The sequence below is a fragment of the Ochlerotatus camptorhynchus genome, unplaced genomic scaffold (genome assembly GCF_037179485.1).
Source record: "Ochlerotatus camptorhynchus isolate MF236.1 unplaced genomic scaffold, CSIRO-AGI_Acam_v1.1 ptg000558l, whole genome shotgun sequence".
Classification (NCBI taxonomy): domain Eukaryota; kingdom Metazoa; phylum Arthropoda; class Insecta; order Diptera; family Culicidae; genus Ochlerotatus; species Ochlerotatus camptorhynchus.
This window is the reverse complement of record NW_027041041.1, coordinates 31777-47718: the sequence shown is the minus strand read 5'-3', so window position 1 is coordinate 47718 and position 15942 is coordinate 31777. Positions and strand designations below refer to the sequence as shown.

Genomic DNA, 15942 nt, shown 5'->3' with positions numbered 1-15942 from the left:
AATAACGAGTGCAAGTGAAAGGCTGAAGTCAATATTAAGTAAAAAGAACTCAAATTTTGGGTAGTATTTTTTCTCCGTGAAGATTTGAAAATATTTTGAGTGTAGCCAGTCGAAAGACCAACACAACAAAAATCTGAGCGTTTTTTTTCAATTCCGGGATTGTTCAGCTCGATATACACTTTTGACATTGGATAATTCCTGAAATATTTTGTTTACATTTAGTATTTATGTGAGTAGCAGCAAGTGCAAAAAGTACTTCAACATATTTTATGCTTTATTGTATTTTGAAAACTAAGAAAGCTAAACTATAAATTCAACTTGAGCAATCTTCAATTAAAGTGAATGTTCCATCGTATAGACGGAAACAATGAAATACTCCACCTCTCCGACACCTTCGCGCACCAACAGTTCCCTGCTGGGGATGTCATCAAGAACTACATCACCATTGCCACCGCCGGCCAACTATCAGAACGACTGCATGAGCGCCACCAACAAAAGCTACAAGTATCTCCGTCGTTTTGTCAAGTTTGATCAAATGGATTTCGAGTTCGCGTTATGGCAAATGCTGTACCTATTCATAGCTCCGAAAAAAGTTTACCGAAATGTAAACTACCGGAAACGTAAGATTGCTGCTTGGTTTACTGTTATTCCATTTCGATTCATTTCGGATCTATTGCAGAAACCAAATCTCAATTCGCCAGAGATGACCCGGCTTTCCTGGTGCTGCTGGTGGGCTGTCTATGTGGTAATTTTAAATCATACATGTTAGCCGATGTTTCAATTAACAACTATCGGTTTGCTTTCAGTAACATCCTTTGGATTCGCTTGGGTCCTGAGCCTAGGAATTGGACAGAGTATTTTGTTTTTGTTGTACGTTGTATTTGTGGATTGTATCCTTTGCGGAATGGTCGTTGCTACCTTGCTTTGGTTCGTGACGAACCGTTATCTGCGTGATCGAGCATCCGACATCGATGTGGAATGGGGTTACGCGTTCGATGTACATCTGAATGCATTTTTCCCTCCCTTGATTCTGCTGCATTTTATTCAACTTTTCTTCTATCATCCGTTGATTAGCCAGGACTGGTTTATATCGACCTTCATTGGTAATACGATGTGGCTGGCTGCGCTGAGTTACTACATCTATATCACCTTCCTTGGCTACAACGTTGTACCAAATTTGAAGAACACCCGAATAATTTTAGTTACACTACCACTGCTTTTCTTATTTTATGTTATTACGTTGATAATTCGCTGGAATTTGAGCACATCCTTGATGTACTTCTATCACTATAGAGTTTTGTAGACGATACAATTGCAATAAAGAGTATGATGGTATATCACAGCTGAAAATTGTTGTTCCGATTTTATTCACAAGACAATCACCCATTATGTAAGTGGAGTCGAGTGTCACGACTTATACCCAAGGGCCTGACACACAGCCTTCTTTTCGAAGCCAGCATAAAAACGTGATCACATATTAATCTAAGCGGGCCCAGAGCGTGGGCCCGCGACTATGCTCGCTATGGCTACTTGTTATAAGTAGAGATAGGGGTGCCAGCTCCTTGCTTATACACCGTACAGACTATGGCATATAGGGGCTTATTACGGATGTCACTTCACGGTGAAAACTTGTCACTTGTCGTCACGGTGAAGTGATTACCATTTGATTTGTACGGCAATCACGGCTCTTATTATGAGTATCACTTCCTTATCACCGTGTAGTGACACCCGTAATAAGGCCCTACAATGAGCTCTCATACATCTTATTATTATTATTATCTCTATTTAGGAGATTTTTTTTTCACATTATCCGTTTCAAGCTATAGGTAATCGAACGACATACTTAGAAAAAAATCACAATTTTTGGTGTAAATACAGAAATTTTTAAAATATGTCTATATGGACCATAGCATGCTATAATTACAAATGGCATCAAAATCCGATTTTTTAAAAACATTTAAGCATGTGAAAAATCAAAATCTCGTAGGTTTTTTTCACACGGTACGCATCCCCCGTGTAAAAAAAGACCTGAGTGTATTTGAGTACGACGACGATGGACGTTGCCCCTTGGAACGGAATGAAAGCGAACAAACCTGATGTTGCACAACAAGCCGGCCGGTTCTTTTTTTTTTCTTTTTTTTTCTAGCACAACAACAAAATCCTCTATCTCTCTTCTTTATTCTTTCAATCTCTTACTATCCCCTAATCGGACGCTAGTGGGACCAAAAAGCCTGCTAGTGAAAGGAAAGTCGTTATGCTATACGGTCTAGCATAGGCCACGACTAAATTTCCGTAGGTTCATGCCTGGCTTAAGTACAGATCGGTAGGCAGCAGCCTGCCAGGGTGTGAACTGAGCATTATTGTAATAATAACAATATTATCTCTATTTAGGAGATTTTCCCTCATACATCTAGTTTTCACTGGAAATCCTATGTATGAGTGCTCATTGCAAGACAGCCTATATTTCATGATATCAGCTATAGTCTGAACCAGGGTCTGAACGTACTATTACATAATAGAGCTCATATTCTCGTTTTCGTTCGACCAAATATAAATAAAAATTGTATGAAAAATACGGTTCGAACGAACGAATATGGGTGAATATGTCATTTGACACTTTTTATTCATAAGGCCTAATACGGTTAAGCTCTCTCTTATGGTTATTTTTATTAGGGATGACTATACACAGAAAAAAAGTTGCTGAATATTACATCCAAACAGCTGCACAGAGGTCATTCCGCCGGTTGTGTAATACTACCATAGAGGTAACTCTAAGGCTGAAAGGTCCCGAAATAACGTGCTCATATTTTTGGCTCACATCTGGTACTCTCTTCGGTCCCAAGCTAATCGATTCACCCCTCGAAACATAGGAAAAACCAATAACCCCTCATTTTATCTGTCAAACTTTCATAGCGAATCAAAACAAACATTGCGTAGTACTAGAATTTCGACTAGAATGGGGTACGTTAATCGTTTGCTTAGGACCAATAGGCTAGTCAAGTAGTGAGCCAATTTAAAATCGTTAGTTTCGTATTGATTGTTGGTATATATCTGTATATATATACACTGATAAAATTTCAAAGATTGTTATTATGTGTCCCACATATGAATTTTTGCAATGTGATCAACAAATGATATCTATGTGTCGGACACATACTTCAAAAGCAAATTTTCATTACGTCGAATGTAACAAAGGTAAACAAAGTCGAGCTATCAGTGTCAATCGATGCTCCTGTTATTACACTATATACTGTACGAATATAGGATCACATCCCATTTTTAAATTTATTTACCAGTCGAATTGCTTTTTGACGTAATCACCTTCCGATCAAAATAGTTTTCGATGTTACTTAAGTCACCCGATTTCTATGGAGATGCCGTTTGCCTTAAGTAACAGCACTGAGAAACCCGTGAAAAGTGTACTTTCGTCGTTTCGCTTTCTCATTATTAAAGTGAATAAATCGAACTGTTTGTTGCTAAGATGATTTCGGTGGTCCTAAAATGATGAATGGGCTGCACGTAAGGAGACGTAATTGATAATTCTCCCGAATATCCTGGTAAATACACTTTGACTTAAGCAACAATAGGGGCCACCAAACGACGTATAATAACTTTTGACTCAAAAACCAGTATTTCTTAGCATGAAAGCTAGCGATTTGCCTTTGTATGATTAAAACCCGGCTAAACATGTTAAACATTGCTATCACTATGAGATTATATGTGTTTAATTGGAAATAGGAATAACTTTTCGGTCATCAAAACAAAACTTTATTTTTCTCGGATCGGTGCGAATGTTACTTACGACATAATTAATTAATTTAGCTTTATTTAGGAGGCTTTCAGCCTTAGGCTGGTTCGCCTCCGAAATACTTACGACATAATGAAAATTTGCTCTTGACTTAATATGTGTACACATAAAAGTCATGTGTAACCACACATACTATTCATTTGACTCATAAACTTCATGTGTGCTTTTAAGTGGATTCTGTGGTCACTTGAAAATCATGTGGAATTTGACATGGAAAATGTGGGGAATTTTATTAGTGTACCCGAAAAAAAAATTACAGTGAAATTTTCATTAATTTTAACATTAATATTTATTGTCGACAATAAAAATGTTTGTTATAATGTTGTACTCTTCCGAAAACGGCAAAACTGCTACCTAGCTGTATAATGAATGTACATAATAAAATGTTGTTGCAATGATTTTTATTGTATTTTTCATTTATTTTATTGTTAACATGATTCGATCATGAACAATAATGAACAACTCTATTACAATAAAAATTGTTGTTACATTAAATATTGGTGTATTTTCATTGTGGGTTACTTCACGAACAATAAAAATAAATCTGATTGAAGCATGCAGACTATGAGAGGGTCAGCAATACTGCCAATGTAATTAAGATAGGCGCTGCTCGTATGGCTCTGGCTTTGACAGTTCGTTTGGCTCAAAACCAGGCAGTCCGCGTCCGCTCATATCTTATCCTAGACCCTCTCTAAAGCTGAATGGAGACCTTTTTCGTGCAGTCAATAATCATACAATAATAATAAAAAATTCCACCACTTGAAGATGTCAGGAAGGAACTCTCAGGTGGAAGCATATTTCATGGGCGATTCTCTCCAGTCGAATTCATTAACTTATCAACGACGCTCAACCACCAAGGAGCCGTGATCTAGGGATATCGAGCGCAGGGGAGTTGGCCTGTATTTCTCACAAGTTCCGGATCGAATCTCGATCCATAACCAGTAAAAAAAGGACCACCCGTAACAGACATAATACCACCCCCTTCCTTTCCCGGGACAATGTTCTATTTTTTCGATTTATTTTTAAAGTCGATAAAGTAGATCTGTCAAGTCAACACATACACTCTAAAGTACACTGTTATTTTTTTAATCAATAAATTCGCCAACCATAAAATAACAATAATATATAATGTTATTGAAAAAAAAATTATATGGGAAAATCACGAAAATTTCATTGTTAAGATACTTAACAACCCCCCTTTTTTATTGTAAATTTTCCATTTACCATGAAATTTGCTGTTTTGTACAACATAAATCAAGGTAAATTTATTGTAGACGTAACAATATAAATCATTGTTAAGACAATAATTTTCGTCTTATTGTTACATTGTTTTTTAATGTATTTTTTTGTTATTTTTTTTCGGGTATACTGCCAAAATAATCATGGCTCGGACTCAATAGTAGGATTTGCATACCTACTTTTAAAGCTTTTTTGATTTAATTTATTATTGAGTCTACACAGCAAAAAAAAATGTAATATCGATCAACGTAATTCAAGCTGATGTATGAAATAATGGTGTAATAGCAAAAAGCAGATACAATATTACATCAATGGATGTAATTTTGTTCGCAAAATCGATGTACATCGTACAATGTGATATTACACAACCGATGGATTGACCTGGTTGCAGCAGTTTCGATGTAATATTCAACAACTTTTTTTGCTGTGTATTGAGTATACATGGTATTATTATATTAATTATTATTATATTATTTATTGAGTGCATCCTTCGCTGTAAAAAAAAATGGCATCACTGCTATTGTCAAAACGGAATTTAAAAAAATTTCTTAAAACGTCAAATTGAAGCCCCTTATAGGTTTGAAGTTTCACGTGAGAAAGAATAGTAGAGAAGATTTTTCGCTTTATCATCAAGCATACGCTATTGAGCAACGCCGTTGGAGTAAATGCAGTATCCCAGGTCAGCTAATGCCATCAACACTAATAAAAGCAGTTCGGAAGATCCGAGAAGTGAGACTGAGCGAGAAAAGCGAACACAGGTACCAAGCTCCATTGAGGAAAAGCAATTCGCCATTTTAAAAATCCTATCAGTCTAGGAAGCAAAGTTTCGCGGTGAATGAGTTTTGGCGAGAATTTTTGCAGGTTCCAAGTGCATTCGTAAAAAAATCGATGCCGAAGAGCTCGCGTAGTGAAAAAGATCAGAACCTCCTGTATTGCGTTGTAATTCGCAGTGGCGTTATCAAGAAAAAATCGATCGTAACAGAGAATAATAATCATGAGGGTAAAGTATTTTTCCTCCTCCGTGGTACTTTTCCTAGCAGCAGCAGAGCTAAACACAGCGCAGTATTGAATAAGGGCATGGCATCGTTATGTCCACTCTCTGGCCGGCGGTAGAAGCACTGAAGAAGGAAGCGGGAAGAAAATTTAATAATTAATGCACAAAAGTGTTCCTTGTCTGCATAGGTTCTGCCTTGAAGTACTAGCGAGTGACCTTCCTCTGAAACCGAGTGGTCGGGTTATTGTGAAAAAATTAAGTTTTAAAACAATAACAGTTCTGTTGTTTGAAACATTGTGCCGATTGGGCTAAAATAGTGTGAAGTAGAGGAAAATAAAGTGAATTTCTTGCTGTGGAGAAAGCAGTTCTCGTTCTACCCACATCCAACTGTGTGTTGTTACTCTGGCAGAGCTGATCGCTGCAAGAGGTCTTTTCTTTCCGACCGTGCTATAGTGCTGAATGGTGTTACTGGTGCATTCGTCAGCATCAGGAAGTGGGCCACATTGCAAATTAGTTCAAACGAAGCAGCTAGAAACTCAACAATTAGATCGTGCGCGTGAATTATAACAGCCTATCAAAGTGGATACCAAAAGCAACCTGGGTCTAACCCAGGACTTCGAGAGGATGGTGGGACTGTCGGGCGGTGCTCATCTCTATGCAGCGGGACTTCCCCCTGCACAAGAAAGTAAGTATTGTTAAAATACTCATTTTTGTCACTTATTTGATAAACATACATGAACGTTGAGTAAAGGTATAGTAGGGAAAACCGAGAACTAACCGTGAATCGCAACTGGAAGTAATCGCAAATTTCATTGCAACCTTGAAACTTGGGTCTGTGTGTAGAACATTTTGGAAATATGCAAATTAGACGTTAATATTAAGCTCCCCCCTTGTTACGTGTTTTTTTTTTCTCTACACTTTCACACTGTTAAACAATTCTAAGATACCCCTTTAACTTCAGGTGTAGTAATTTTGTTCCCATACACTTAATATAACAGCCATAGGAAAGAACCGTAACGATTAAAAAAATATATTTTTTTTTTAATTAAGAGATTTTGGAATCAAATTGCACTAGGTATCCTGCCCAATATGAATTTTTTTTTCGATTTCTGATACTTTTTCATGTAAGAACGACTATATTACTAACATTCGAAAAGGGCGGGATTCCAAAATCACCATATCGAGAAAATCGCTTGCGAATTTTAAAGACCTAAAAATTAATCCTATTTTACGACTTTCCATTTTCTGGATGATTTTATAAGCTTGACATATAGTAAATAGTGTAATCTATCATCGTGCATCACTAAAAACTAAAAAAAAACTTTTTTTTTTACCGTGGAATTGAGAAGAAAACATCATACGCCCTGATAATTTCTTGCATGTTGTTACCCCCCGGATCTTCCACCCTTTGAACTGCCAACACTGGTGATAGGGTTGAGCGCTATTTCGTCGTAATCGCCCATTTCCGTTCTATCGATCAGAAAAGATCAATAATATCAATGATTTCACCGTGCACAAATCAATAATAGGTTTGTTCCGATGCGTTAGTTCATTAGCTACAACATAAATCCTGTTAGAGCGCATTGTATGAATATTTACGCTCATTGTTCTCATAACAAAAGAAGTGAATCCTCTTTTTCTACGTTTATCCGTAGGACGAAGAAAATCTAATGGCATTTCAATGCGTTGGGACGGAATTGAAACTCGTAGAACGATTTTAGAATCAAGAAGCAGTGTTAGATTTTAGACAATATCTCAACAATTTGTGACTCTTTATCAAATCCAACGAAACGTATGGAAAGGTGAATAAATTTGCAAGTCATCTTTGACATAAATATTCCATTGTTCGATTGTTTAAACTCGTTCAGAAAAGAGAGGTAAAGCGCGGGTTGTTCTTAGTAGGACGGAAATTAGATCAAAAACCCTACGCCGTAGAAATATACCCTCGGGATTTTTTGTTTGTTGTTCCGCCTTGGTTCTTCGTTCGCAAATTTTGTGAGAGTTGAATTATACCTGGAGATTTTTTGGTCTTCTTTTTGTTCGTTGTTTACACGTGAAATATCAATCAGATGCATTTCAAATGAATCGGGCGTGACTAGTTACTACATAATCAGTACGTTTTGCATATTAAAACAATATAATTCGTAGTTTTGGTTCAAGGCGTAACAACCAGATGTATCATAGAGTTGAAAATTGGAAATACGCCATGTTAAAGGAAACGTTTTTGATGATTTAAAATTATATTTTCTTCTACTTTTTCGTGTTTATCGAGTAGTTTGTGAACTGTTCTCTCCATATGTGGCAAAATATGGTTTTTTTTTACATTTTGGCTCTTCTGCCCCTTTCAAATGTTAATCTATTGGTCTCTCCATATGTGGCAAAATATGGTTTGTTTACATTTTGGCTCTTCCGCCCCTTTCAAATGTTAGTCTAGATTTGATCAAGTTCCTTAAAAAGCACATGAGAATGCAAAAAACATGTTCGTTGGGGATTTAAATAAAGTGCCTAAGCCCACATTGGCCTTACCTCGACATTTTCCGGGGACGCTCGTGGAAGTGGCCAAAATCTGCCATCAGTCAAAACCATCAGTAGACTCATCAAATCAAACGAGAATCATGGGCTTTCAAATGTTGAATTTATAATCTATAGCTAAATTGACTTGCAGACCAGTTAGGATATTATTCAGACTTTCTTTTTTCTGTGTACGAATTCAAACGTTTTTGTTGTCTTATCAGCATAGTCACAGTTAAGACGTAATAGCCAACATTGAAGAACATAATGGATTTGACACAAGTCAAATTCTGGTCACTTCCCAGGGGATTGGAAATTAACTTCCTAAACATGGATTGTTGAGATGTGTAGCAAAGTTAACAAAGTTAACGCGAACAGGAGTTATTCAATTTTGATACATTTCTACATTTTTGTCTCCAGTGTATAATATTTAGGATTGTGCTACATTTCCCCGAATGTCGTTTCCCCGAATGTCACTTCCCCGAACGCCATTTCCCCGAATACCCATTTCCCCGAATGCCCTTTTCACCGAATGTGCCATTTCCCCGAATGCCATATCCTCGAAAAAAAAGTTAGGAAATTTCCAACCGTTATTGCTGGCAATTTTCTTACTATATTTTGAGCATAGTGAGCAGATTGCAAACCAGATTAAATTTCAAGCCATGCAAATGGAAGGTTTATGAGATTAACCCAACTACCAATTAATTTGCTTCGAGTAGCTAGAAACGCATTGCCAAAGCACATGATGCTCACTATGCCCCTCTTTCCCCTATATTAATGTATTGAGCCGTTAAAAGCATTTTCATTTTTATATATAGAATAATAATCCAAAACCAAAAAGACAGACCAAAACCAAAGAGCACAAAAAATTTGGCAAAATATCGTCGGTTTGACAAATTGATTATAAATTTAAGGAAGTTTTGCCTTCTTTTATTTATGAGCAATTCTTTCGAGAACTTTGGAAAAACATGAGAGATCGATGGTTTGACAAAATGGTAAAATATGTTTATTCCTACTTTTTTACATAAGCAGTTCTTTCGGGAAATTTAGCAAAACTTGTTTCGGAAATTATTGCAACCAAATTTCAACAGGTGACAGTAATAAACAGAAGTTATGGCGATTTGTTTTGTACGCAGAAAATCGGAAAAAAAGCCTTTTTCTTGGCCCTTTGAAAAAAAAATATTGGTACAGAAGGTGGCTTATATTATGGCGCAACACCCCTACCAAATATTTTTTCTCGTTTCGCCTCCACAAACGAAAATTTAGTAAAAATATTGAAATCTGCATACATTATTTTTCGGTTTAACTTTTTGTCCATAGAAGGTGGCGCTATGCTGTTAGTAGTTGTGAGTGTAAAACTCACAGCATTCCTCGATTCATTTGTCAAATCATATATCTCACAAGTTTTGCCAAATTCCTCGATTTGAATTTATAAAAGAAAAAATCTCGTAAAACTATGTTATTAATTTTTAAATCCATCGACCTCACATATTGTCTAAGTTCCCGGAATACTGCTCGTTTATAAAAGGGGGAAAAATTTCCTCAAAATACATTACCAATTTGTCAAACCGTCAATCTCACAAGTTTTGAGAAAGTTTTCGAAAAAACATTTATAAAAGAAGGATAAAATACATCTACGGTTGAAAATCACATAAATAAATTTAAAAAGAAGAGAAAATCTCCTAAAAAATTATTACCAATCCGTCAAATCATCGATATTAGTTTTGCCAAAGTTCTCGAAAGAACTGCTCATGAATAAAATAAGGGAAAATTTCCTTAAAATATATTACCAATTTTTACACTTCCACTTCTGGTACTGCCGCCGCCTCACTAAAACTCTCGCCCGATTGATTTACTTTGAACAGAGATTTTCCCTTTTTTATCATGAGCTGTTCTTTTAAGGTTAATTGTTGTAATATTCAAAGATGTCTTCTTAATGCTCGCGAAACCAACCATAGAAATGTAATACATACAGTCAAAGTATTTTATAAATTTTTGGATTTCATTCGAGGAAATTACATTCGGGAAATGTAATTCGGGGAAATGACATTCGGGGAAATGGGGTATATGTTTGTCTGGGATTCGGGGAAATGGCGTTCGGGGAAGTGACATTCGGGGAAACAACATTCGGGAAAATGTAGCACAATCAATATTTAGCGGTGAGGTAATTCGCGGTTTATACCCTTACGCGGCATTAAAAACAAACTCAATATTTGATTGTTTATTTAAGGTGATTCGCTGTGACATCATTATTCTCGTAACCATTTCGAAATTTTAAGTGCACAAATATCAGCTTCTACGACGCGTGCAACATTTAAATTGTTACTCCACGTTTGCTGCACTGCATACATGAAGTATCAATTTCAAATGAAATAGGGCACTGATTTCCGAGATTTGCGTAATTGAAAATTCGAAGTGGAAGTTCATCTATGGCATACGTGGCGGCCATTTGTGGACTCTACACAGCAAAAAAATAATTTTGATATCACATCAAAGTGGATGCACTACAATTATGTCAAAAATTTCGTGTAATTTTTATGACCACATAAATAAACAAATGCAGTAAAAGCAGCGTAACGTCAGTTCATGCATTGTATTAATGATAATTTTGTCCTTTTTAGCAAGTAATATTACTCCATATTTTCGACATGATTGTAGTGCATCCACTTTGAGGTGATATCAAAATTATTTTTTTGCTGTGTACAATGAATCACCTTAAGCTATAACTCTTTAATCACACGTGTTATAATAATTAGGTACACGGATAGAAAACCCCTTATACCTTTAGTCAAATTTATATTGCTGATTATTCTTAAAATGTATAAGTCAACTAATAACTAGACGCCTTACAAAACAAATCATGTGTCAAATGAAATGTTTAAATGGTCACACATGCCGTTTATGTATTATTATAGGACCTATGTCTAATGGAATGTGTAATGTTTTGGCAAAAATGTGTAAGTGGAACACATGAATAACATAATTAATTTTCGTATAGTGTATAGATAAATACAGGGGGAATGTCATTTGGTATAAAATAACCTAGCATAGTGGTCGTTTAGCATAATGGACTTAAGAAATGCACAAAACTTATGAAACTTGAGCACCACCAAATTTTAGAAATAGATAGGACTTTATTGTATGTAAAATTTCATGAGTTACAGTAGGTAATTTAAGGCTTATGCGGGTCATAGAAACTCGATTTAAAAGTCATGAACATTTCTACTGACGGTTTACTGTTACTTTATATGTATTTTAACAGAGATTTTCCCGCTTTTATGACAGTCCCTCGAAAGCTTGTTAAGACATTTCCAGCTATTTTCAGCACAAAGACCATTTTATTCCGCTCATTTTAATCTATCTCATGGTCATCATTGAAATAAATATCCAGAGGATTATTTCCACATTTTGGAATAACAATTTTCGTTTTATCATAACCTTGTTGTCCATAATTTGGACTTATAGAATGCTTTAAAACCTTGGTTTCCAGATCTGGTTTACTAAAAACAAACGAGATGACTTTCTAGTCATAGTACATTGGAAATAAGCACACACTTAGTTAAAAAAAACTCGCACCAATAATACGCAAAAAATGTGAAAACGCCTTTAATGTGGTATTTCAAAAAAATGTAATCCTACCGCATCCTACTTTTTGTAAATCATAAGTCTTTGACGTCTTGGGCAGGATTTCTCAAGATTATGAAATGTGTAATATTATCCAAGAGATTCTCTCCCTAAGAAGTTCTATTTAATAGATAAAATCGAGTGCATTCCAGGCGATGGGAACAATACTAAACAGAAACCTTAAAAAGTTTGTGCTTTGTGAACCGAGCTCTGGTCTAACTTCTATATGTGAGAGTTTTTATTTTCATGTTACCATACAAGTATAGTGGGGCCAAGGATCATGAGAGGTAATTGTCAATAATTCATTAATTAGTAGAAATAACTATATTATCCTATAATTGATATTAAATAATTATTATATATAAATTAGTCATAACAGAGTAACAGAAAGAGTTTAAAACAGATGGTGAAGGACAATATACACAAGTTGACACAATACACTAGACAAGTTGGGGTTAATACACAAGATAAAATGACAAAATAAGTGACGACAGAAGACAAGACTGGGACAAAAATCAACCGTTAAAAAAACAAGAATGCGCAATTATATTATCAAAACTATTTGGATCAACACAAAAACAACAGTGACCAAACGGGCACCATAGCCTAGGAACGTCTGTGTGTTGATTTAAAATAGAGGCTCATAGAAGTAAAATTTATCAATATAAGGGCTCCAGTGTAGAGTTTAAGCAAGTGTATGCTGAAACTGTGATCATTAAAAAAATAAACAATCACGTTTTTATATGTTAATTTAATAAACATTTACACATTTTCATCTATAAAGTTTAAAATTGAAAAAAGTATTATATAACCGTCTTTTTCATTCAATTCTTTTTATTATATAGGGTATTTTTTATCTAATTTCCGTCCTACTAAGCACAGCCTGCGCTTTACCTCCCTTTTTTGAACGAGTTTAAACAAAAAATGGAATATTTATGTCAAAGTCAACAATTTGTGACTCTTTATGTCCATAAAGAGTCACAAATTGTTAAGTTATTGTTTAAAATCTAATACTGCTTCTTGATTCTAATTTCGTTCTACGAGTTTCAATTTCGTCCTAACGCATTGAAACGCCATTAGATTTTCTTCGTCCTACGGATAAACGGAGAAAAAGGAGATTCGCTAGGAGCGCTTCTTTTGTTTTGAGAACAATGAGCGTAAATATTCCCTCCCTTTGGCTAGTTTTTGCACCTTGCTGTTGGTTGGCGGACTTAATTTCATGCTAGTGGAGTGTTGGAGACTGTAGGTTTATGGCCGGCGTTGCTGGCTCATGCCGCGATAGAATGGCGCCATGGGTAGGCAATGGGGATTACTAAGCTTCCCCTCTCTGATAAACCAAGTTTAGTATGCATACGAAGCATAATGTGAAGAATTTCACTAAATACATATAAAATATACTTAAGACAGTTTTCTAATGTAGAAGAATTATAGGAAATCTGCAAAACTGATAGAGTTACAGCTTTGTTCAAAAACCAGGAATTTTAATAGAAAAAAAACAGGAAAACTGGGGAAAAAACATGAATTTAGAATCAGCAATTCACTTGCCACCCTGTATAGAATTCTGATGACCAATTTAAGGAATTCACATAAAAAATGTTTCTTCAAAAACCTGGAAATTTGAAGTCATGGAATAAACTAAACTACTCAGGGAATTTTATTTAGCTAAATGAGTAGACACTTTGATATAAAAAATCCATGCCTTTAGTAGAAATGAGGTAAGTTTCATCCAATTTGGTTTATTGAACTTTGAAAATTTTCAGTTTCTAAAAGGATACATCAAAAAGATGCGTTTTACTAAAATTGCTAAAACTTCATTCAGATTCAGCAAATCAAGCTCAATATTATACCGAATCAATCAAAGCCAAAAATTTCAGAAAACGTTTTGTACATCCGGAAAAGAAAATCGCGATGTGATATACTTTTGTCTGGTACTGTATATGAGAAGTAGAAACGATTCTTTCTAATGAAATCATGTATCTTTTTAAAATATCTCAAAACATTATTCTAAATTAAGCAAAAATTATGCAATTTTTTTTATTTTTTTTATTACTATAGTCACTTTAACACTCTTGGGTCATTTGTGACTTGTCCGGGGGTGAGATTTGAACTCGTGACTTTGGCGTGAGAGGTATGGATGTTAACCACTACGCCGAACTACTTTAAAACATCAATTGAATGAAATTTGTTTCTTGGAAATGCTTTATCAAATGCATCGATCTGCGCTGAACATCATTTCCGCTGTCTGTGAGCGATAGCGGCCGATAATTCAACCGCGGATATCTCGCAGGCGCAAATCACGTTAAATTAGACGATGTGCTACCGTGAATCTTATCATTCAATAATTAAGTACGTTTATGATCATCTGAAGCGAATGAAATGCATACAATAATCTGTTATATCACGAGACGAACTAGCCCCTGGATGAATGTCTCATAAATAAAGATAACCAACCAACCTAAAGTGTTATATAGATTGATTGATTTAGAATATTTTGTTTCTTTTCGAAAATTTCAGTTGTTCGCGACATGTCCTCCATGCCTAGCGCTGCCCCAACAAGCGCCGATGCCTGTCTTAGTATCGTCCATTCGCTGATGTGCCACCGGCAAGGCGGTGAAAGCGAAGGCTTCGCTAAACGTGCAATCGAATCTCTGGTGAAGAAGCTGAAGGAGAAACGAGACGAGCTGGATTCTCTCATCACTGCCATCACGACAAACGGTGCTCATCCGAGTAAATGTGTCACGATCCAGCGGACACTAGATGGACGTTTACAGGTATGGGTAGATTGGTTTTCTTTTTCTAGGATTGTGAATTCGTTACGAGTACGTATTTCATACTTACTAGGTTGCTGGCCGCAAGGGTTTCCCACATGTGATTTATGCTCGCATATGGCGCTGGCCTGATCTCCACAAGAACGAACTGAAGCACGTCAAGTACTGTCAATTTGCGTTCGATCTCAAATGCGACTCGGTTTGCGTCAATCCGTATCACTACGAACGGGTGGTATCTCCCGGAATTGGTAAGGATACAAGGGTGTTTGGTGTGCCAGCATGTGCATTGAAGTGAACTGTTTTCGTAGATCTATCCGGATTAACACTGCAGACAGGCCCAAGCCGCTTAATTAAGGATGAATACACACCTGGTTCAGGGGTGCCAGGATCAATGGATATCGATGGCAATGAAATTGGAACTATCCAACATCACCCTACGATGGTGCCCGGATCGGGCTATGGAGGCATGGGAATGCATCAACAAGTGCCAGGTTTGAAGTTTTGCTGTGTTCTCTATTTTTTGTTGACAATTTATGTTGTTATTATTTTACTTTGGTTAAATTTATGTTTCTTACTGACTAGACCCGTCACAGTTGGGCAGTATGTTTCCTCCGCCGCCGGGTAGCGCCCCAAGACCTATACCAAAAATGGAACCATCCGAGCAATCTCGAAACAGCAATGGTAGTTGGATGAACAACCCAAGTTCATCCTCGTTGTCTGCTTCCAGCTCCGCCCCGCTAAATCGGCTTTCATCATCACTGCCGCATTGTAAGACATTGAATGTTGTCGAATACACTAACACTAACACCCAAATGTAATGGCTTAAATAACATGACCATGACATGAAGAGTTCTTTGAAGTTTTAATAATTATTTTTTTTTTTATTTATTTCTTGGTTATGAACTTTTCCGATTTGACAGCCTTTTGTCAGTAAGAACACTAAAAAATGAAAAATATGTTAAGTTCTCTCTCGTTGCATTGGAAATTAGCTAAATCAG

General features: G+C 36.1%; 2 protein-coding genes across 3 annotated transcripts in view; both read left to right on the top strand.

Annotated features, from left to right (window-relative positions):
- The first annotated feature begins 235 nt into the window (after positions 1 to 235).
- Positions 236 to 1350, top strand: Unc50 (Unc50 RNA binding protein). The gene is made up of 3 exons (XM_065236634.1): positions 236 to 620; positions 680 to 745; positions 807 to 1350. Exons 1-3 carry the CDS (start codon positions 368 to 370, stop codon positions 1301 to 1303), a joined length of 816 nt encoding a protein of 271 aa, XP_065092706.1. The 5' UTR covers positions 236 to 367; the 3' UTR covers positions 1304 to 1350.
- A 4414-nt stretch (positions 1351 to 5764) lies between these two features.
- Med (Smad/Smad4 homolog Medea) overlaps positions 5765 to 15942 on the top strand; it is a 38965-nt gene continuing 28787 nt past the window's right edge. The window contains exons 1-5 of one of the 2 annotated variants that reach the window (XM_065236628.1): positions 5765 to 6726; positions 14691 to 14947; positions 15018 to 15192; positions 15253 to 15435; positions 15527 to 15712. In XM_065236628.1, the coding sequence (XP_065092700.1) occupies positions 6666 to 6726; positions 14691 to 14947; positions 15018 to 15192; positions 15253 to 15435; positions 15527 to 15712 (862 nt within the window). In that variant the 5' untranslated portion in view covers positions 5765 to 6665. The remainder of the gene's footprint in view (positions 6727 to 14690; positions 14948 to 15017; positions 15193 to 15252; positions 15436 to 15526; positions 15713 to 15942) is intronic. The other variant, XM_065236629.1, reaches the window with a different exon arrangement.

Excerpts from the sequence above, each read along its gene's own strand:
- Unc50 (XM_065236634.1), top strand. The coding sequence starts at position 368 with ATGAAATACTCCACCTCTCCGACACCTTCGCGCACCAACAGTTCCCTG. Across the intron at positions 621-679 it reads AAATGTAAACTACCGGAAAC|AAACCAAATCTCAATTCGCC; the intron begins GTAAGATTGCTG and ends GATCTATTGCAG. Across the intron at positions 746-806 it reads GCTGGTGGGCTGTCTATGTG|TAACATCCTTTGGATTCGCT; the intron begins GTAATTTTAAAT and ends GTTTGCTTTCAG.